At 40.9% G+C, this 24,769-nt stretch overlaps 1 protein-coding gene across 2 annotated transcripts in view; it reads left to right on the top strand.

The window, feature by feature from the left end:
- The window catches only part of LOC135697902 (Kv channel-interacting protein 4-like), a 108,925-nt gene that overhangs the window by 6,630 nt on the left and 77,526 nt on the right, over window positions 1-24,769 (top strand). For both annotated transcript variants that reach the window (XM_065217759.1, XM_065217758.1), the window contains exons 2-3: window positions 17,986-18,462; window positions 18,546-18,596. In XM_065217759.1, the coding sequence (XP_065073831.1) occupies window positions 18,120-18,462; window positions 18,546-18,596 (394 nt within the window). In that variant the 5' untranslated portion in view covers window positions 17,986-18,119. The remainder of the gene's footprint in view (window positions 1-17,985; window positions 18,463-18,545; window positions 18,597-24,769) is intronic.

The raw sequence follows: 24,769 nt of genomic DNA, 5'->3' as shown, positions 1-24,769 counted from the left end.
GTAATTCTTCTAGCGACGAGGTGATGTTAATTTCGGTGTGCTGACAACATTGTTTACTATCCTGCTCCAGGTGTTCTCGATTATTTGTTGATATAAGTAATTACATTTTGATTTTACGTTTGAAAATAGGGGCATTTTCGCAAAAAAGTTTACTATTAGTGCAAGACGGACAATACAAATAATTCATAGGAAACAAATTTTAATGTTCGATTTTACTTAATGTTGTGTATGCTTAGAATATTTTGCTTTGGTTGCTTGACTTGCAAGAAAATATTCGATGGAGGAAAACATATGTTGGGCTCTAGTTTTCTTGGCATGCACAGAAAAAATCTTAAATCTACTGATGATGTAAAAATCCATACCTGCAAACAGGGTGCCTTCCATTCATTTTGGCTAAAAAAATTGTTATGAAATTATGGAATAATAAGATATTATGATAATATTTTGATTATGTAAGCAACAAGAAAAGATTGCGAAGTTTGTGTTTGACACATAATACCTGCCAATTTTGCTACATGAGAGTCACAATAAGCGATTTTGCCATTTATCTCACCCACTCTTCGCTCTTCACTCTTCGCGAAGAGGCAATCCGAAAATCGCTCATTGTTACTCTGTAAAAGCTAAATTTGCAGGGTTTATGAGTCAAACACAAACTTTACAATATTTTCTTGTTACTTACACATACAAATTTCATAATAATATCTTATTATTACATAATTCAACAAAACATTTTTTTGCCAAAATGAATGGAAGGCTCAGCCAAAAATTCATGCGTCTAAAATTGCATTTGGAAACAGTTGGTTGGCCTACACTCAGAAAATGTTTCAATTAGATGTTACATGAAAACATATATAGATTTTTTCCATCTAGTTTTTCACGTAAATTTTACGTTTTTCATATGTGGATTGGTTTGAAAGTTCTAATTTCAATCCACATACAACTCTAATAGGTAGTATAGGATTTGGAAATAAATTTCACTTTATTTTCATGTAGCATCTAAGTGAACATAACTCCAAGTGAAAAGATCTTTGCCCAATCCACTAGAAAACAACATAGATTTTATGGTACTTTCTAAGTAAATTTTATTATGTTTTCACTTAAATTTTAGTAAGTTTCTTCGTAGCATCATCCATTGTAGGGAATTTAAAAATTGTTTTTCGAGATAATAAAAATGTTTTTGTTCAGAAAGCTGATAATATATTCCTATTAAAAACCCAAATAATGTAACTATTCCACAAATGGTTTGAATGATACCCAAACACGTCGTTAAGCAAAATAACCATAACAATTTTATTAGGTATATCTTATGTGTTCCAGCAACTTCCGGCCAGCTGCACATCCTCTGCCAATCTTTCGGGTGAGATCATTCCTCGTCCGTCCATTCCTCGTTCTAAAAATATACCATAAATAAATGGTGTATCATGACAAAAATAAAACATCATACTTATCATAAAATTCAACAAACCCAATGGTATATGTGAATGCAGCAAAAACTCGTCAGCAATGCAGCGTTTGGACGCCATGTTAGGTTTTGTTTGTATCTGAAGGTTACGTGTTTTTCCAGTGAAATTTATGTGACAAATTTTTTGAGTGTAAAGTCTCAAAACCCCATGATGAGGTGTAGCTTCCATGGATAATACTTCAGCCGCGAGATGTCGGTCAGATGCTGTCTGGGACGCACATCCATGGTGGACAAATGCTCGGTGAGGTGAAGTGGGCTTGGGTGCTATTATAGCGGTAACAATTCGCTTGAGGGCGACTGTTTGTGGATAGTGGTTTTTCGAAGAAGATTAATAACGAGTGATCACTAAAAAATGAGAATGAAAAGAATTACACCATGAAGTTTAGTTCAAACTGATTTATTTCATACAATGGGTTAACTTAAGTCTTCAAACTGAGCTTAGTGAATATTGGCATACTGTCCGTGGTCCACCGTGCGCTTAGTCATGATATTGGAACATGACCGTTGGACGGCTGTCACATTGATTTTCCGGATGTAGCTTTTGATCATGTTGATGAGTTGCTTGGTGTTCTTGGACTTCCAATTATCCTTATACCATGGAACTCAACAGACCTAAAAAATCCACGATAGGACGGCACTGCTGCAGATTTGTTGGATTTCGGTCTTTTGGCACATATGGCATATTTTGGCTTTCCGCTGTACTTTTGGGTCATCCAGCGGCATTGGGATCTCACGGTTTTGATTTGCTCGTCAGTGTACTCTGGAGATATGGATTTTGTAGCGTATTTTGGGATCTCGGAAATAGAGAAGACAACCACGAATACTTCTTAAAACTTACATTGTCCGGTTACCACAGTCGAACCGTCTAAAGCGAATAAAACGATTTCCGACGAAAAAGCGATTTTTGACGTAAGACTACATCTTTCGGGAAGATGGGGGTACACTTTATGAAAACCGACAGATGAAATAATGAAAGATTTTGAACGTTAATAACTTAGCTTCCCCTGGACCAATTTCAAATTTTTTATCACCATTCGACCAGAAACATTTCTACGCATCGATAACAATGCTTTTGACTGTTGATTTTCAAATTGAAACTATTGAAAAAGTGGTAAATTTCAAGCATTGTCCAAAAGCTTCAAAATAACTTACAAATCCACCAATTACGTACATGCATATGCTGCTTCCCCAACACAGTCATCAGAGAATGGTTCCTAGATGAAACAAGTCGAAGTGACATTCGTCTCCGATCTTCGGGCGTGTACGAATAGGGAGGATGCAATTGCGGAACATTTTGCTGCCCATTCAGAACCACACGCCCCCAACGACCACACAAAATGCTCTCCGTTTTTTTTCCTTGGATTTGTTTTCCGTGCTGAGCACCAATGCTACCCACACCTTTTTTTTTTTTTTTTTTTATACAGGGGGGAATCTGCTCACAGACACCTGAGAAGGAACTCAGGGTGTGGGGATGGGAGAATTTCACTCCCGACCCACTAAACCTTACCCTGTGCGCTTGGCCCTTGGCCTCCCCGGAACCGCCCGAAGGCATTACTTCGTGGGAGGGGCCGCTGTAGCGCTATGGCGCCTCTCTAGCAATACTCTAACGATCTGGTCGGGCAGTAGGTAACTGCTGCTCGGCTCGCCACTGTCGTTGTAATACCGAAACTATGTGGGTGACCGCAGTCACCACCGTGCTCCAGTTCTCGGTGGTACCACACATCCTATGAACGATGTTGTCCGGACTGGTATCCGCTCCGCATATCGCTAGCATAGCGCTCGATACTGGCTCGAAACGTGGACAGGCAAACACGACGTGTTCGGCGGTCTCCTCGACACCAGCACATGTGGGGCAGGTGGGAGTACTTGCATGTCCGAACCTATGCAGGTAGCTCCTAAAGCAGCCATGGCCTGACAGGAACTGTGTCAGGTGGAAGTTTACTTCCCCATGGCGCCTGTTGACCCAGCTTGATACGGAAGGTATCAAGCGGTAAGTCCACCTCCCCTTTGTGGAGTTTTCCCACTCCAATTGCCATCTCGCGGTCGACACAACTCGCGCGTTGTTGCGCACCCCTCGAACGGTCCTCGCGTCATAACACGCCACATCCTCCTTAATGATAAGGCTGATTGGCATCATCCCTGCTATGACACAGACGGCCTCTCTCGAGATAGTGCGGTATGCACTGGCCACCCTTAAGCACATTAGCCTGTGTGTACTCTCTAATTTCTGCCTGTGGCAGTCAATATCCAGTACCGCAGCCCACGCAGGGCCGCCGTATCTGAGGATAGATACTACGACCCCAGCGAGGAGCCTGCGCTTACTGGCATTCACTGCCGAGCTGTTTGACATCATACGGGATAATGCCCCCACAGCCATAGACGCTCTCTTGCAGGCGTACTTGACGTGGCAGCCGAAGCTGAGCTTATCGTCGAGCATGACCCCCAAGAGTTTTAGAGAGCGCACAGACCTAATTGTGCTTCCGCCGACTGTCAACGTTGCATGCTGTACTGACATGCGATTGTTGACTACGACCACTTCCGTCTTGTGATGGGCGAGCTCCAGTTTCCTGGTTCTCATCCATTCCTCCACAAGCCTGACGCAGTGGGCCGCTGTCAGCTCTACCTCCTCGAGGGATTCCCCGCAGACTACCAGCGTGACATCGTCGGCAAAACCTACAATTTTCACGCCTACCGGGAATTTTATCCTCAACAGTCCATCGTACATGACGTTCCATAACACCGGGCCCAGGATGGAGCCTTGTGGCACACCTGCGGTGACTCTAACGCATTTTTCGCCATCTTCTGTGTCGTACGTCAACACACGATTCTGGAAGTAGCTTTCCAGAATCTTATACAGCCCTCCGGGAATTTGGAGCTGGTGTAGCGAGCGGGCTATCGCCCCCCAGCACGCGCTGTTGAACGCGTTCTTCACGTCTAAGGTTAGCACCGCGCAGTAGCGAATGCCCCTTCGTTTCCGATGGACCACCTCTGCCGTCTGGATGACGTCGCGGATGGCGTCCACCGTGGATCTGCCCTTTCGGAACCCGTACTGGCTGCTTGACAGGCCGTCTACACCTTCGGTGTAGGCCGACAGCCTGTTGAGGATGACCCTCTCAAGCAGTTTCCCAGTGGTGTCCAGCAAACAGATGGGTCTGTATGCTGACGGGTCCCCAGGGGGTTTTCCTGGCTTCGGAAGCAGCACCAGCTTCTGCCGCTTCCACGCGTCTGGGAAGACGCCTACGTCCAGACAAGTCTGAAAAACAGAACGGAACATGTCTGGATTTTCCGCAACGGCCACCCTCAGAGCCACAACCGGGATCCCATCTGGGCCCGGGGCCTTGCCCACCACCAGTGACCTGGCAATACCGCCAAGTTCACTGTTCGTCACTCTAGACACTTCTCCCTGATCCGCGCCTGGGATCCGCGGCCAGGAGTCTACGTCCCTACGCGGGAACAGGAACCCAACGATCGGAGCCAGTACCGCTGGTGATCTCTCCGGGGGTGCCGTCACGCCGCGGGTCTTTGCCATGACCACTTTGTAAGCATCCCCCCATGGGTTCGTGTTGGCGCTTTGGCATAGGCTGTCAAAGCACGCGCGCTTGCGTCTGGCGATCTCTTTATTGAGGGCTGCCTTAGCCGCTCGGAGAGCGACGCGGCGTTCCTCGCGAGATTCAGTCGTACGAGCTCGTTGCATCCTCCTTCTCGCCTGGAGGCAAGACGCCCTGAGGATAGCAATCGACTCGCTCCACCAGTACACCGGTCTGTGGCCATGCCTGGGATAGGCTCTCCTAGGCATGGTTGTATCGCACGCCCTTGTCAGTGCTGCTACCAGTTCTTCCCCCGTCAGATCCGGGGTTATTCGCTCCCGCCTCAGTGCTTCGCCGAAGACCTCCTCCTCGAAGAACGACGTCCGCCAGCCTCGAGCGCAGGAAGAATTTCCTCCTGCCACTCGCCTCTCACCTGGCCCCACACTGTACCGAATCGCCTGATGGTCACTATGGGTGTAACCCTCATCGACCCTCCAGTGTAGGTTGCCCTCCAAACTCGGGCTGCAGTATGTCACGTCGATGACGGATTCTGCACCATTCCTTCTGTAGGTACTGACCGAGCCGGTGTTGGATAGTACAACGTCCAGCTTGGCCATTGCCTCCAGTAGAATGCATCCTCTCTGGTTGGTGTGGTGGCTACCCCACTCTACCGCCCATGCGTTAAAGTCGCCCGCAATGACCACCGGTCTTAGGCCGACAAGTACCGCAGTCAGTCTGTCCACCATCTGCGAGAATTGCTCGATAGACCACCTGGGCGGAGCATAGCAGCTACTTAAGTATACTCCGTTAACCCTGGCGATTACGAATCCCTCGCTCGAGTTGGACACGACTACCTCCTGAATGGGGAAGCTCCCCATCGTGCATATCGCCGCCATCCCCGACGCGTCCGTGACCCAATTCCCGTTGCCGGTTGGGACGCGGTACGGGTCAGAGATGATTGCGACATCCGCTCCCCATTCCACTGCCGATTGCCACAGCAGTTGCTGGGCAGCCGAACAGTGGTTCAGGTTCAACTGCGCTACCTCGAACATGGCTGAGCATTGCTCTTTGCCTTAGCAGCATTGCTCTTGGACCCCGGGCAGCGGGGGCCACCTGCCATGTGGTTGGTAGGGGTATTCCCCTTCTCCGCGCATATAGTGCACCTCGGCGGCTTTTGGCAACCTCGCGCCTTATGGCCCTCCAAGCCGCACCATCTGCAAAGCTTGCTCCTGTCGGTGTTCTTACAGTCACGGGCCACATGGCCCTGACCGAAGCACCTAAAGCAAGCCGTCACCGGTCGGGGAATACTGACGGGGCAGACCGACCAGCCCACTCGCACCCTCCCTGCGGCTACCGCCTTTCTGGCCTCAGCTGCAGAGAGCCTGATGGTAGCCACTTGGGTGGAGAACAGTCCCTTCCTCAAGGTAATCGCTGATTGCGGTACCTCGACTTGGCACTGTTCCCGGAGCGCCGTGACTATCTCGGTCGCCTCCGTCACTTCGTCCAGGTCCTTGACCTGGATGGTGATAGTCGAGCCTAGCGACTTCACCTGCACCCCAGAACCAACAACCTCCTTTGCCAGTTTCTGGTAGGTTGGTCTCTGGTCCTTAGCACCACGTTTGAGCACCAGGAGCATCTCGCCTGTACGAGTGCGCCTGATGCTCCTCACGTTACTGCCCATCTCCACAAGGCGCTCGTCCGTTCTCATTTTCTTCAAGACTTCCGCGTATTTCGACGCGTCCGTCTTGAAGATGAGAGCTTCGCCCTTGTTCCTGGTCCGGGCAGCACTGCTCTTGGGGGCAGTTTTGTCCGGGGGTTTCGGGGGTTTCGGGGGTTTCGGGGGGGTACCCTTCTTACCGCCCTGCTTCCCGCCCTTGGAGCCGCTAGGTTTCTCAGTATTTCTATTGGCTATTCCAGCCCTCTTCTTCGGTACGTCCACTGAAGCATTGGACTGATGGGCAACCGCCGCACTCTCCACTTGCACAGAGACTTTCCGTCTCTTAGGGCGTGCTGCGCCCTTTACTGGCGAAGGTGAGGGCCGATTTCGCTTCTGTTCCTGCGTAACGGCAAAGTGGAGGGCCTCGCTGGACATCGTATTGTTGCCCGCGAAGTTGAAGGCGTCCGTCTGGGTAGACTTCGGTTCCTTCTGTTCCGCCCTCTCTGCGACCTCTAGTCGCTTCCTGAGCCGCTCGTGGTCGTCCTGGGCCTCGTTCACGGTTGCACGGAGCTGTCGCAAGGCCTGCTTTAGGTCCTTCGCGATGTTGCTCTTCGTACTCGTGAACTCTATTATGACGTCGAGTTGTCCCGCGATTGCCAGCAGCCTAGGGAGGGGCCCAAAGCTATTCATAGTTCTGATTAGCCCGGGCCAGTCCTTCGGCTGCTCTTCCGGCTGTCCACCGATCCCGGCCGTTGTCTCTGCATCGCGCGGAGATTTCAACCGTGTGTTCGGCTCTCTGTGTTCAGGAGATCTGGGTAGACCTCCCTTCGCGAACGGGTTCGCGGTCGCCTCCTCGGCGACTTGTTCAACTGGGGTTTGGGGTTTTTGGTTTTGTTGATGATTGTTTGAAATCATCCCGACTGTTGGGTCCCCCTTAGACCGCTATCCTACCGTGCAAATGGAATAGTCGCTGATTGATCCCCATGGGTGCCTATGCGAGCAGTGAGGTCCATGACGAGGGTTGACATAGGCCTTCATGGGGCGTTATGTTCAGAGCCGGATCGCGTAAGACGGGAATAACTCAACCGAACCTATTCCCACCGCAGCCCCAACTGGGTGGCACGGGAGGAACGTATTCTAAGGCCTGCCAGGGTTTTATGGGACGGAGACAAACAAGGCATTAGCTCAAACGTCGTTTCGGCCGGTTCCACCCGACTCTACTAAGAGAATGAAATACCTTGAGTGCCAGCCCGTAGCGTGGTTTATGGTAAGTTTCCACTCAGTGTCCTACATAATGCCAGTGTGTCAGTATACATACTTGCGATCTTACTGACATCGATCGCAAGGCACCTTCCGGCGCTTCCCCTCGTTTGTTGTTCGATTAGCCGACTGGATCAGTACCGCAGCACTGGTGGTCCATCGTTTCCAGGGTGCACCACGGGGAGGCGAACAACTTCACACCCCTATGCTACCCACACCTGAACCCTACCTATCGACCCATCAACTCATGAACCGGAGACCAACGGCTTTACTTCCCTTCCGAAGGAAGGCGTGATCAGAGATGTTATGCCTCAGAACATCCCGGCGGCGCCGACTGGGATTGAACCCAGGTAATTACGCTTACCTGAGTGAGAGCCCGAGCAAAGTCTGAGATCAAATTGAAATCTAAATTTGATGTTGTGATTTCGCTGATAATGATTACTCAGGTTGCTCTCGTTTTGGTCGTTTTAACGGTTAAAATATCAAAATTGAGAGCAAACAAATCTTCCTGTGACATCACATTGAAAACTATTCCTGCTATCAATGAGAGCAAACTGAAAACTTAATTTGATATCATTTTTTCCTGTTGATAACAAGACAAGTATTCAATTTGATGTTATGCTAAGGCAGTGAAAACAAACCCGCAACAACATATTTTTGAAGAGCAAATGTACAGCAAAATGAAAACAAAATTTGGTATCAAATTTGTCAATTGCGTAAACTGAAATCAAATTATGATTTCAGTTTGATGTTGATATCAAAACTTGATTTCAATTTGCTGTCATTTTGATGTTGGACTTTGCTCGGGAGGTAATTACGCTTACCACTACACCACCGGTGCCGCTGCTCTCCAGAGTTGTAATCCTGTAACCAAACTTGGAAGCAGGGGATACTCTATATAAATTCTATTCTAAACCTTTTCTGAAATGACTTCTAACTTTTCACGGCCACCAATGTTACGTTGGTGATAAGTTTTAACCTCCGAAACCATACAGAGTGCGTCCCTGTCGCTGCAGAGCGTAGACGACATCCATTGCCGTGACGGGTTTGCGCTTGGCGTGTTCAGTACAGGTGATGGCATCACGGATCATAATTTATAGGAACACCTTCAGCATACCTCGGGTTTTCTCGTCGATCAGACCGGAGATACGCTTGACACCACCACGTCAAGCCAGACGACGGATGGCAGACCCTGGATGTTATCACGCAGAATTTCCCAATATCGACAAAGCTGCATTATCATGACTGTATGTAGCCAATGGGAAGCGAGAAAATATGGTACCGGCAGAGCTGGTTGTCTATATAACAGGTTGCTAACTACGCTTTTGGCTTAGTTTCGATTCACCCGTTCAACGACAAACATCAAGCAACAATGACTGGTCGTTGCAAGGGAGACAAAGCTCTTGGAAAAGAAAGCGCCAAGCGTCATCGGAAGGTTCTGCGTGTTAACATCCAGGGTATTACCACGTATTACCAAGCCTGCCATCCGTCGTCTGGCTCGACGTGCAGCGTATTTCCTTATTTCCGGTTATATCTACGAAGATACCTGAGGTGTACTGAAGGTTTTCCTAGAAAAATCCGTGATGCCGTCACCTACACTGAACACGCCAAGCGCATAACCGTCACGGCCATCGATGTCGTCTGCAGTCTGAAGCGACAGGGACGCACTCTGTACGGTTTCGGGGGTTAAAACTTATCACCAACGTAACAAAACGGCCCTTTTTAGGGCCACCAAGTTCTTTTCAGAAAAGAGTTAGAATAGAATCTATATAGAGTAACCCATGATTCACCCATCCAATTTGTCACTAAATACATCAAAATGATACAAAAATCAAATAATTTGTTACGGAAATAAATTATGTTCTATTTGTAGTCTTATCGGTGGGTTAAATTTATTCCATTTCACTTTCATAAACTGAGAAACCCTCATCGTTGCATTCTCCTGCTGCGCGACATCTTCGAAATTGTCCGAACCGTTAAATAATACAGAGTACATAGAGTATAGACTTAAAGTACAGAGAGTACAAAAGGAGAGGAGCCAGTTACGCTACTTGATAGCAAACTACTCATGATGGGAGGAGTCTGCGTACTTTACCGGCGTGCTCAAAAAGAAAGGCAATCAAAATATCATTTGTTACATGCATGAGGCATGTAACAAAAAGTGTGTTGGTGAGTTCCTTGGCGTGAATGTTCCCGAAAAGTTCAGTATTTTGTTATAAGCAAATGCAAAAAAAAACAAATTTATTGACAGATTTGGGCAAATTTTGACCTGTTTCATGCTACTGGAAGGTATGCTGGTCACAAATGCCGTGCCAAACTGATTTCCTGCGCAAGTGATATGTATTAACGCGAATAACCACGAGGTCCAGTGATTATAGCAAAGCTTGCCATAAAAACCCATCACAGTTCAGGGCCACCACAACTTTCTACAAAATAGTTGAGTTATGAAATTCACTTAATTCCAAAATAATATCCGAAACAACAAACTAGAAAATCGAACAAAAATTTCGTAGTCCTACGTCAACAATGCGGTCGTGTCTTGTACACCACCCTCCAACTTTTTTTTTACATTTGATAACTGAACGGCAGTGATGCCAGAAAGTACTTTTATCGAGCGTAAATAATTTTACATACACAACAGGTTTCTCTATACACACTATCCCCTCCTTTCTTAGAGTCTTGAAGATGTGTGACCTCGAACAATGGAACTGAAGACCAAAGGTAAAACCGGAATGCTGTATGAGGAAAATACGCTCCTCTTTGAATGAGGATAAATCAATAGAAGAACATTACAGAACAAGATAAAACCTATGGTATTTTGTAGTTTGAAAGCGTATCTTTCGAATGGAAACTGTTTGGTTTGCCGGTTTTTGCCGGTTTTTATGGTGTGTCGACGTGAAAAATGCGTATTTTGACTATAATATTGTTTATAACTTTGACAGTTATGGTCAAAGAGGTAAAGTGTCTTCGGGTAAAATGTGTGTTTTGTGATTGTAAATAACTTTCTACAACAAACCTTGTTGATAAAATCGCATCCAAAAAAGTTATTTAAAAATAACTGTTTTTGGGGGATCATTTAAAGAAAACGTTCGTTAACTCGTTACGCAATCGTTTTACGAAGTTGGTGTCTTGAGCAAAGTTGTTTAATTTGACATAATCTACAACTTTGCTCAAGACAACAACATGATTTGAGCAAGTTTGTAAAATTTTAATTTTGCCCTGCCTTTCTAGGTGGATAGATCAGCAATATCTCAGCTTCAAACGATAGCCCTTTAAAAACTCTGCAACTCTTTTGAAATCCTTCTAAAATGTCGTTTTGGGGGGTTTTGAACCACTGTGCAATGTATTATCGCAAAAGCAACAACTGGAAAGTATTTAAATACATCGAACAGAGTCCCTTAGCAATAGATTTTAGCAGCAGAACAGCTTATACTGTAGGGTGAGTCTCCGTTATATGGAAAAACGCAAACCTGATTCCATTTGGGGTCCCAAACAACTGTGCAAAATTTGGGGACGATTGGCTGTATCCCGGATTTTCGTATTGCGTTTGAAATTGGTATGGAAATTAGTATGGGAAACCCTACTTCTTTGCATTTTCTTACTTAGAGACCACAATGTTACTTAAACCATGTAGATAACTAAATGAAAATGTAGCCCAGGAAGTGCCCAACAGCTTTGCGCTATGACGTATGGTGCTAGAATATCTCTAAACAAAGTTATAACTGTTAAAATATTTATGGTTTGTCGAATGCCAAAAATCACTTCCAATAATTTTGGAGTTTCTTATCTTATCGATTGGTATGTTCAGATGAATTAATTAAAAAAAATTTCTCAATATCATATGCGTAGTTGGGTCGTTACTTCATTTCTCGTCCCCTCACTCATATCAAGGGAAGTAATATTTCAAACTGATTATACTTTTACATGATGAGATGCATTGTTCATGCAAAATTGTGAACGCAACGAATGAAAATACAAAAATGTAGGTTTTCCCATACAAATTTCAAACGCAATGCGGAAAGCCGGATTACAACCAATCGGCTCCAAACTTTGCGCAGTTGTTTGAGACCCCACATGGAACCAAAAAACATTGTTCTGAAAAAATATCATGATGACCGACCCTATTATACTGTCGAATATTACTTACGTATACAGTTAAAAGCAAGTTTAAGGGGAAGCTCACTGGCCCTAAAATAAAAAAATATTTTCTGTACGTTTTTATTTTTCTAAAAATATTGAGAAAAATTACCAAAAATCCAAGAAAATCAGTTTCTTCCTTAGATTTTTGTCAAAAATTACATGCAAAAAAATTTTTTCTATTCCATCATGAAAAAAAATTGAACTCTCAGAAAAACCGAAAAGTTGATGTTTTGTGGTTTTTTGAGTCCAACTTTATGCCATAATGACTTATAAAATTTGCCCGTGAATTTTCTTTGAAAAATTAAAAAATATGTGATTTTCTTAGAATTTTGATATCTTTTTCCAATATTTTTAGAAAAATCAAAACGTAATTATTTTTTTCGGAGCGGTGAGCTTCCCCTTAATGTGTTTTTACAGCTAAATTAACCGGTGTATTTAGTTTGACGGTGAAAAATGGATTTTCAATACTGAAGATAACTCGACCTCCCATTTCTATGGTTACCATTTATCAGTTGTCATTTTTAAATACTACCCTTTTTTTTTAAAGGCATGCATCGCTGTTTCTTGGCTATCCTTCTACATATTGGAGCGATTTGTTGTACTGAGAATGGAATATCCACCATTTCAACTTGCCCTTTTGTACTAATTTCGATTTGCCCCATAGGGTGTAAAAATGTGGGGCAAGTGGAAATGCTTGAAATGTTGAGGATATTTTTTGTAACTTCATTTGTAACCGGGTTTTTCTATATCATCACTCCAAGTAGCCTTCATATGCTTCCCTAGTGCATAAAAATAGTTAAAATACAGAAAATAACAAATTTTTTGAGAAGATTGAAGCAATGCGTACAAAATGTGTGTTTTAAATTTAGTTGGAGGTGAACCAGCCCAAGGCTGAAAGCCTCCTTAATAAAGTTAAATAATAATAATAATGTTTTAAATTTCATATAAAATTAAAATAAACAAAGCAGGAGCACGCTAAGCTGTTTGTAACTACCTGATTTGATGGTCATAGGGTGCGTTTAATTTTATATTATACTATTAGAAATATTCACAGTGATAACTCACTTCCTTATATATTTACGGATTCCGTTTCAACTTGCCCTGCATTTCATCTTTCCCCTGTGTACCTTGATAAGTAAAAAAAAGATTTTATCCTGGCAAATCTGTATTCAAATTGAAGTACCCATAGGATTGTTAACATCCTATGACAAATGTCATGATTGCACTCAAAATGCAATCCTCTAAAAAATCAAATGAAACTCGCGTAACGTTTGAAAGGGCCTATCAACTTTAAATAACAAAATTGATTAGACCCTTTTTGCGTGAACTGAAGTACGCCCACGCAAACCAACAATTCTGTATTAGGCAATATTACTAAAAAAAATCGATTGTCGAAAAAGTGGAATTCTCTTAAATTTAGCGAAGCTAACTGATTCGTTCATACTATTTATTTCTCCATGTGCTAATTATTCTCTTGCTGGATTCGAAATCAATTAAAATACTACTGATCTTCTATTAGTTGAGTTTCATCAATTTAGGCTGTATGCAATATCTTTTGTTGTAACCTACGGGTGGGACACCTTGGCTGAATATATCAAAATATTTTTTGATATGTACATTTTCTTCATGCAGACTGAAAAACAAAAGTATATGTAGAACAAACATTGTTTAGCACAAACATATTTATGTTATACATGTTTTAAAAAATATTTCATATTATCGATGATATTTCTGAAATATTTTATGAACAACCGGAGGCGAACTAGCCTCAGGCTGAAAGCCTCCCTAATAAAGAAAGCTTAACTTAACTTTATGAACAACGTAAAACTTCTGAGCGAGAAATGGTTAAGTATTAAAATGGAGGAGAGGCATTTATAAAATAATTGCGTAAAAAAGATATGTGTAAACAAATAAATAAGCTGCAGTGAAAATGACACTCTCAACGACTCGATATTGAAAAGACCATCGAGTTATAGAATTATAGAACAATGCCTAGTTTTATAGGAAATCACCATCGCAGTAGCCATGAAATTCATTTTTACTAAGAATCATATCAAGAAGACAGGCAACTTTGGCAGAATTCAAGTGACAGATACACTGCCGTTCTACGCATATCTGTCCCATGTTACTTTTGGACGTTTTTTACTTTTGTTCATAAAACAGTACCTTTTTTAAAAAATAGAAAAAAAAAAAACATATAATTTCTTCTGGGTTTGTATAAAAACAACATCAAGCCTAATTGTCCCATGTTAAAATTCTACGCATAACTGTCCCACAAAAATTTTCATTACTGAATCTATCGTTAACGAATCAATTTGTGTACACAAATTATTGAAAAAGGATTTATATAATCAAAAGAAACGGTATGAACCATTTTAGGAAGTGGAGGTTTTATTTTATGTTGATAAATATTAAGAAAAAGGGGATTTCATATTAAAACACCAGTTTCTAATTTCAAATAATGCGTTATTAGACACTTACATAGACACTCGCCACCCCCACACTCCCTCTATAGTGTCTACGTGTTTCATGAAAAGCCTCTTATATAATATAACAATACGTAGTATAATACTCCGTACAGACTATTGTTGCGGATACACTTGTATGACCTACTATGAGCATGAGCATTATTTGTATATTAATTATGAGCACTATACAACAACTATACACAAACTATACAAGTGTGACTATGGATGTGCTTATAATTTATTGGCCATATGGCGGCATATGGCTTATATCGTGTAATATAGGCTTCTTGCAATGAGCACTCATACATAGGATTTCCAGTGAAAACTAGATGTATGAGTGCTCATTGCAAGGCAGCCTATATAACATGATATAAGCCATAGTCTGTACGGGGTATAACGGCTAACTCCGTACGGAATAAATTTGCATGTGCATGTCAACTCTTCCAAAGTATTTCTTGAAATCATCGAAGCCCACGGTCAACGATCGTGTGGCGTATTGATCTTTTATCCACAGCATGTCAGCCGGCATAAATCTATGGTCGGACTCAAAATGATTAAGCACAATCTCCTTTATGCCTTGCTAAGTAGAATAAGATTAGGCAAAACTGTCGCATTAATGGTCCTTCGCTCATTTTCAAACTTTTATTCAATTTTCATACTTCCGTACTCTAACGGAACTATCCACCTACCCTCTTCTAAAGATCATTCACTAGCTAATAAATTATCACACTAAAGCTTCGTGTTAGCATTTCCAACCAACTCTAGAATAAGATGCTAAGAATTTTATATTCTATGTAAATAGTGCATTCATCATTAGTTTCTTGAGATGCTCATATTTTTAGTGGTTTTATAGAAATAGCAATGTCAACAAATTTATTGTTGGTATAATTTAATGATGGAAAGCTATACAAACCTTCCAGGATCTTCCAAAATGTCGGGGAGAACGCAAGCACTCTCATGCAAGCACAAGTGTAAAGACTTCAAACGCAACGTGGCCATCAAGCAACTCTGAAAGTAACAGTTCCTAGTCCTAGTCCTAGTCCTAACCTGCGTAGAATTTCCTACTTCATTGCAAATTTCTAGGCATAACAGTCCAATTAAATATTGTTCGTATAAAAATAGGCTTAACTAATTTAATTGAAGGTAATTTCTGTAGTTTTCACTAAAACATATTGATTCTGTTGAAATGTAAACAATGCGCTAACTTATTTTAACGTATATTTCTTCAAACGAGCAGAAATGATTCGAAACATTATTCGCGATTTTCTCAGAAGCAACTTTGAAACATGGGACTGATATGCGTAGAACGACAGTACAGTAGCGTTTGACTGGGACGTAGGTGGAAGCGACGCATAGAAAATAGAGCAAATTCTCAAATCTTTCTTCTGAGGTTACAATCTTTGCTATAAAATTCATTCGAAGCATTGGCATTGGCTTACCCACATCATAGCGGTCGTATGAGAAAATAGAAATGGTTCTATAAATCGATATCGAGTGGACATCAAGTTTTGGAGAGATGGCTGCAGTGCTGAGATTTGTCATTCATTTTTTCGTCAATGACAAAAATTCACCTGGTAACAAAAAGTGTAACGTTAAGTACGTAGAAGTCATTTAATTTCATTACAAATTTAGCTAATAAATAAAATCTACAAATGTTCGTCACTGACATCATTGTCACTGACAATAGACATGGTTTGCCTCGACGATTAGTGTTAACTAAAATGAGTGACCAAAGCAGAATTTTGAATATCGCCGTGTATTGTAGATCTTTTACAGCACTGGTGGCTGTATTGATCAACAAACTGAGATCGTTAAGTATTTATCACTTTCATCCCAGCAGGCCTGGGTTCAATCCCAGTCGGCGTGCCGCCGGGATGTTCTGAGGCATAACATCTCTGATCACGCCTTCCTTCGGAAGGGAAGTAAAGCCGTTGTTCCCCGGTTCATGAGTTGATGGGTCGATAGGTAGGGTCCAGGTGTGGGAGCTGCCTCCCTGGCGTCGGTAGCATTGGTGCTCAGCACGGAAAACAAGATCGATAAATTGATTAATTAACGTAAGCGGTGAAAAGGAACCGGATTTGATAAATTGATGAAGTTTGATTGAATAATTTTATGAACTAACGAAATTTTGATTATTTTCTTTATTATCACGAAAATGGGTGCAGCTGTCCAAGATGCTTTGAGTGTAAAATGGAACAAAAAGACGGACAAATGGAACCAAATATTTTTCTTAATAATAATAAGGAGACATTTACATTTTAATGCACTTTAGAACGCCAAATCAATCCTAGGACTGTAGAAATATGTGTGATTCAGACCCAGATCTTTAAAAATAACGGATCTTTGAGATGGGTAACTGAGATATAAATTCTAGATGGTGCGGTAAGAAATAAATTGTGATTCTCGTAAAATAGTTTACATACGGACTTGGGAAATTTCGGGCTAAGAAATGTTATGGGATTGGTATGACCCTTCGTGAATTTACATAAATTGGGACTCTTGATTTCTATTTAAAAATTGTTAAAACAGTTCTTGGATAAAGCATAAATTATATTGAGATACTGAAAAAAAAACTCATCTAGAAAGAATTCGGGAGAAACTGCCATGATTTGGTACATCCAATATGGGGATTGCACTTTAGAAGATTAAAAAACTTCATATTTCCTCATTGCTACACCGTTCGAAAAGTTCATGTAAATATATGCGAGATATAGTATAGCGCACATAAAATTAACGCTAGATTTGGCATAAATTTACGCGCAATATCGCATAAATTAGCAATATTGTATGCAAGCTTGTAAACTATTTCGCTTTTTATGCCAAGTGTAGCTCAAAATTAAACGAAGGGAGATTTTACGCGATAGCTAAAATTCAGAATTTGTTTCTGTGTATAATTATACCTAATTATGATTATATTGAGGTGCAGGAGATGATTGACCATTCTGGGAACAATGGGACCCTAGAGACCCCCAATGCTTCTTTCAATACTTGATGTTTATTTAACAAAATAATATTTATTCTACAAATTACATCAGATCTTCATAGCAGTTCATGACTAAAACTAATATTTTAGTACACGAAATTTCACTTAACACATTGATAATTGATGGCACGCTTATGTCTACAGGTATTTGATTCACGATAGGAAAAAATCGGAATCAAATTACCACACTGTAAGATTCGTTTCATCCCCTTCCTCTCCGCTTTAACTTATGCTAAAAGCCTAACAAACTACCAAAATAAACCTATAACGAAGAAATTTTCCCATAGAACCAAATGGCGCAGTACCTCAGATGCGAATCTTCAACCGCCGATGACAACGTGATTTATTTTTCAAAATTTTCAATTCAAAGGTCATTATAGCATTTTTCATGGACGTTTGCACAGTCTTACTTTAGGCGTTTCATTCCGTTTTTATTTTTGGATTAGATCCAACAATAAAATTAAATTTATGACTTTGTTCGCCGACAGATTTACTAGAACCTGCGAACAGTGAATAGAAACAGAAAGCAAAAAAATCACGAAAAAGGTGGACGTCTTCCGTTTGAGAGAAGAATATAGTAAATAAAAGTGCGTGAGTGTGAGCAAGTGTTGATCTGAACCTAATGCAGCTGGCAGCACGAGCGCCTAGGTCCAATTTGGCCAGCTGTAGCCAAGAACCAGCGGTAGCCGTTATTAGCCAGCAAGTGCGTCGGAGTTCCAATGGATTTACGGCCATTGATGTAGAACCGGATGACTCGTCGCCACTGCCGCGACAGGCTGTATCGGTCTTGGTGAGCAACGTGCTGAATTCCAACGGAAGCAATGATGGCGGCAGGGAGCACAATAACGAATGCCGACGAAGGAGACCCGCGGTTTCTCATCTTCAGCAGCGAAATCCGCCGCAAAAACAGAACGCTAAGAGCTCTTGCCTTAGGGATTGCCTGCTGTGCAAATGCTGTAACAAAGGTGGTCAGTAGCAAATCGTGAAGTGATTGAAACGATTCGAATTAAATTTTCTGTCTGATTCGCGTGTCTCTTCTTTGCGGTAGGGATGGAGGAGTCGACCGACGCGGCAGATACCGATGAAGATGGTTTCGAAAGTGAGTATGTCTTCTTGAATGTGTGTTTGTTTGTTATCTGTTAAGTTTTTATTTTGTTATTTGTTATTTGTTTCTTAGATATTGAAAAGATTGACATGTTGAATCTCTAATTCTAAGTGAATGAAAATGTCTAAGAATGGAATAGTTTTATCGTGAATTGTGGCACCTACAGGCAAATTGTTTATGTTGCTGTATTTTTGAAATAAAAACAAGTGCCAGAAATTAAAATATACCTCAACATGTAGGGTTTTGAAGCTTCAAGTGAAGAAGTATAAATTTAATTTAAAATGTCAACTTCTTTTCACACTGAAATAGCCATGAATATCAGCAAATTGGTGTGTCTAAATTTAATTGTGAAATGCAAATCCACACACTTCTTCTTGGCTATTGCGTTCCAACTGGAACAGTACACCTGTCCTCAACTTAGAGATCTTTAAGCAGTTAATTAATTGCTTTGCCGTTTGACGAGGACACCTGGAACAAATCCGGATATGCCCTAGTCGTTTAATGGGCTCCAGCTACAATCGCCTGTAAAACTGTAACTGTAACTGTAACAAAAACTGTAAAAATGTAAATTTAAAAAAAAAACTATTAGCAATTCACTAATTTATCGTAAAACATATTAACATTAGCATTAGGCAAGTTGCACAAATTGGTAGGTGGTACAAGCTCTAGACCATTTTATGTGAGTATTGCCACCTCCGTCCGTTACCGTATTGACCGGGATATGGGATTGATTTTGGCCTCTTAGATGTAAGTAGCAGTATTTCCAATAATCTAGAACTGTCCTGGCCACGTCCTTGCAACTGCTTGGGATGGGAAGGATTTTTAGTTGGACACTTACTTGAGAAAGATGCAGAGAACTCTACGATCTCTCATACACAGCAAAAAAATAATTTTGATATCACATCAAAGTGGATGCACTTCAATCGTGTCAAAATTATGGTGTAATTTTACTTGCTAAAATGAATAAAATTATCATAAATACAGTGCATGAACTAACATTACGCTGCTTTTACTGCATTTGTTTATTTTTGTGGCCATAAAAATACAATGAGATTTTCGACATGATTGAAGTGCATCCTCTTGGATGTAATATTAAAATTTATTTTTTGCTGTGTAAGTGTCACTGGAGTTTTGAGGTTTCTTAGTGGGAAGGGTAAGGCCATACGGCCGGTAAACGTTGCTGTCTGATTTACGTGAATGTGTATGTGTGTGTGTGTATGTATATGTGAGTGTCTGTGTGAGTGTATTAATAAATCTATAGCTTTCACCAATTTTGGGATGTTGAAAGCTGCTTCTTGTTCTATTTGAATTCCTTTATGGTAAATTCATGGGATTCCATTGGGTTAGGCTTCTAGCCAGTTTAAGTTTTTCCAGAATTAGCAGGCATCGTACTAAACTCCAACCGAAACTACCCGAAACACGAAGAAACGGAAGGAACAAAAACCAATCACTAGTTTATCGTGAAACATATACACAGATAAAAATTCTGAATTGTACTGGTGATGTAAACATCCATGTACAGTCACCCCAGTAGTTGCCAAATCAATTCGTCTAGTAATTCGGCAAGAATTTTAGATCATCAAATAAAAAAATCAATTGTATCAACCATTTTGCATGATTATTTAAATCATAAATAAGGAAAATAATATCCTTTCCAACAAAGTAAAAACAAAATAAATCCGTTGAAAATAACCGAAGATATGACAAAAATAGTGAAAAGTGTGGTTTTGGTTTGGTGGTCGAAGTGTTAAATATAGAATTTCAAGATGTACTAGATATCTGGTAAAATTCCGACACATTTCTACTTTATGGTCGATAATAGATTGTCCTGGCTACAATACCTACTAACAAAAAATTAAACCAACGGTTGAATATGTAAACGATGATTGTGATATTAAACGTTGACTGTGATGTTAGACAGTAAAACATGACAATGGAATTTATTAAAACATAATTTCATTCACTTTCAAATTTCCATTTTTTTATCGCAATATTATTATTTTGGCAACACTGTACTAAAAAAGAATAGTTTTGGCTACATTGTGCAGTGGGAGTGGGAATTTATTTTATTGCTTTAGAAAATGCGTAAAAAAATTTAAAAAAAAACTTTCTTACATTTTCACTTTATTATACAAAATGCTATCTCACATGTACTATGCACTTAGAAATAACTAATTTTACACGTGACGGAATCCATCTTTGATATAAACGATGAGACGTAAACAAACATGTCATGTAAAACTAGGTGCTTCAAGACTTAAAAGTTCGTTACTCGATTGATTGATCTGTATTTTGCGTCTGTTTTTACTAAATTTTATATCATACTTGACGCTCGTATATGTCAGTCTCAGAGCATCTAAATTTACATGATTTTTTCTAAGTGTGTATGCTTTGAAATTTATGTAAGTTTTATCCATAATACACACTTAGAAAAATTGATGCAAATTTAGGTGCTCTAAGAATGACATATACGAGCGTCAATTTTGACATAAAATTGAGTCATAATAGACGTGAAATTCAGTCCAATCAAACGTACTTTCGAACTTTTCAGTCTCGGAGCACTAAATTTGATATGACATGTTTGTTAACGTCTCATCATTTATGTCCAAGATGGATTCCGTCACGTGTAAGATTAGGTATTTCTAAGTGTGTATGTACAAATGGCTGTGGTGCTAACACAACAGATATTTGGGTGCATCTACTTAAAAAAAATCACTTTTAAAGTGTTCAGTCACTTTATATGTAAAATATAAATTTGGCAACACTGTAAAAAACACTGTTATTGGTTAATACCATTTGCTTTTCTTTTATCCCCAAATCTGCTCGACTAAATGCTTAATTGGCATTCCATAAAAATGAACTAGAATGGAATGATACCAAAGCGAAGGCTAATATGTCTACATTTTAAATAGCTGATTCTCATTTGTATATTTTATTCATTGAAAAATACTACAGTTAAAACCATCTGCTTCACTCGCCCTTGAACTCACCGAAAACTCAATGTTTTTGTCAATATGCCCTCCGGGCTCAACTGAAACACAAACAACAACCGAAAATAAGCTATGCTGCATAAAAGCACCTGTTGCTTCTGAAAATAATCTGCCACTACTGTGAATGTGCTGGACAGTTTTTTGGAGTCGTTCTCCAACTGCGACACATTAATCTTGTTTTGATTTTGCATTCGTTTTCTGTGAATTTGTAAGTAGGGGAGTCAGGAGCCAAACGAAAAAAAAATTTCATGATATTTTTATGACATACCTATTTGGAAAAAAAAAGTGCTGGATCGTATGCTTTCTACTTGCATTGTTTTTATTGATATAAATAGTAGTAGGAAAATTACAAAAAAGATTACATATTTTAGATTTATTATTATTAAGTTTTTTTATGTAATTTTAGGTTACATTATATTACCGTAGCTCTTTATGTTTAAAAGTTCCACGCCAAAAGAAGAATTGATTAGACTCGACCTTCCCGATTTGCATGAAACTTTGCATAATTGTTTGATATGGGTAATTGTTTGATATGGGTAATTATTTAAATATGTGCAACAAATCGACCATTTTGAATCATGCAATTGTTTTAAAAATGGCTTATTCGGCAAACTTCAATAAATATTACTTAGCGGCGCCAGTGGTGTAGTGGTAAGCGTGATTAATTCTCACCACAAAGGGCCTGGGCCAATCCCAGTCGGCACCGTCGGGATTTTCTGAGGCATCATAGCATAGATAAAGGGAGGCAGAAACAGAAAATCATTTCAGCTAATTACAAATTTGTACCAGTTTTGCTCCAAAATTCTCTACACTAAAAGTGTGCATTGCTACAAACAGCGCCCACAGAGTACTGTACAGAGCGTATAGAGTGATCATAGCATCAAGTCTCAGCTGTTTTCAGTGTAAATTTATTGAATCTAACCCCGCCTTTCTCGTTCGTCCAACCAGTTGCCAGGCAAAGATGAAAAATATTCTCACGGTCTGTAGCGGGTGGACATAAGCCATCACGTTGAGCACTCGTTTGACTCCGCATCGTGCCAAATTGATTTGCAGCCACTTTGAAAGAAATGCTAATATTCCTGAACTTACTTTTTAAAAATAGCATTCGAAACCTGAAGTGTGCCATGAGGTGTCAATAAACTAACCATCAGGTTTTATTTATTTACATCGACCGAGAAATCCATGAATGAATTGGTAAGACAGTAATGAAAAATCGCTATCTGGTTGGAATACTTCTCGACTCTACCCCCAGAGATTATCATTATACTTGCCACACTATACCTAATAGAGTGGGTCAACTTTACAACTCCGTTCATCCCACTGCTCTTTCGATCTGTATTGAGGTCTCCAACAACTGTGCCAAATTTGAACAAATTTGGTTATGATCTGGATTTGCGGGAGAACTTTCATGTTTGTATGGAAAACGAGAAGAAACGATTCATTTGCTAGTCTAAAATTCACACATTGCTCAAACTATGACTTAGATAGGAAAAGCTATGCAGAACATGTTTATTGAAGACCGAAATTTGATTCGACTCCTGTTTAAAAAGTTATCAACCTTTTACGGTATCAACCTCTGATAGTGCATAGTATGAATTTACACCCATTAGGTATCCATTGTTCTCAAAAACGAAAGAAGCACTCCTAGCGAAATCATTATACCTGCCTTCTTCCGAATTTGGAATCAAGAAGCAGTATTATACTTCTAACAAATTATAAACAAAATGTGGTTTTATTAAATCCAACGGTTACATATGGAAAGAGAAGTAAATTTAGAAGTCATCTTTGTTAAAACTGGATATAATCACCGTTTATTTAGTATTATTTTTCCTTGGTTTGTTTTTCGCACTGAGGTACCAATGCCACTGACGCCAGGGAGGCAGCTCCCACACCTGGACCCTACATACCGACCCATCACATCAACTCATGGACTTTTGCTTCCCATCCGAACGAAGGCGTGATAAGAGATTTTATGCCTCAGAAAATCCAGGCGGCGCCGACTGGGATTGAACCCAGGCCTTTTGGAATGAGAAGCAATCACGCTTACCACTAAACCACCAGCGCCTGTTAATTTGATATTGTCGGATGCATGATTTTTCTTGGTGATACTGGCTACAATATTCATTACGTATCGACTTACTTTTTTATATCGGTCATCTTCAGAATATTCCGCCTAGCGTTCGTCTGCGATAGCGTGCAATTTCAAACTTCACATCGGGAAACGAGGGTAAGTGGAAACGTAACGTTATCGCCGAGAAAAATCAATTTGAGTTCGACAAGAAGAGTCATCTTTGGTAAAAACATTCCATGATTTGGTTCAAATCCGTTAAAAAAAGAAAAGTAAAGCCAGGGCTGTGGTTAGTAGAATAGAAACTACATCAAAAACCCAATAAAAAACCCGAATTTATCCACCTATGGTGTGATCAGACCCTTCTTACTTATTCAAGTTTATTTATTTTATTGTCATTATCAGTGACCAAGCCCCCCCCCCCCCCGTGTCATCCAGTGACGCTACACCACTGCCTGGGGGTACCCGGAATATATCCGGGTGTAGTCTATTTGGTGAGGCTACCAATCACCTTATCATCGTATTTTAATGTGATTTAATGGGTTTTAATTCAATTCATATTCAAGCAACTTCCCCGGGGTACCCGGAACATGTCCAAGTGTGTCCAATGTGGTCTGGAACACTTAACACGACTTGCAGTGATCTTATTTTTGAATTCTGTAGTAATTTGATGTGTCGCATGATGGTTTTAATACGTTTTCCGTTAAATCCAGCGTGAAGGCCCATATTCATCGGATCTTATTCCGGCCATATCTCCGGAACCGGTTCACTGATTCCAAAAGCATTCAATGGCACCCCAAGACCTATCATTTGGCGCCGAGTTTGTCCAAATCGGTTGAGCGGTTGCTGAGAAACGTGAGCGCATTCATTTCGTTACATACACACACACACAGACATGTTCCGATCTCGTCGAGCTGAGTCGAATGGTATATGACACTCGGCCCTCCGGGCCTCGGATCGATGGTCGGTTTTTCAAGTGATATCTATACCACAGACAAACAGACGTAACTCTTCATTGTGTATCTTCGTTCATGCATTTAACGGTTGATTTGAATATTATCAGTTCCGCGAACTACTCGCCGCAGCGCTGGCATCGAATCACTTTGACG

Source organism: Ochlerotatus camptorhynchus, unplaced genomic scaffold (genome assembly GCF_037179485.1).
Source record: "Ochlerotatus camptorhynchus isolate MF236.1 unplaced genomic scaffold, CSIRO-AGI_Acam_v1.1 ptg000079l, whole genome shotgun sequence".
Classification (NCBI taxonomy): Eukaryota; Metazoa; Arthropoda; class Insecta; order Diptera; family Culicidae; genus Ochlerotatus; species Ochlerotatus camptorhynchus.
This window is presented reverse-complemented; position numbering and strand designations above follow the sequence as displayed.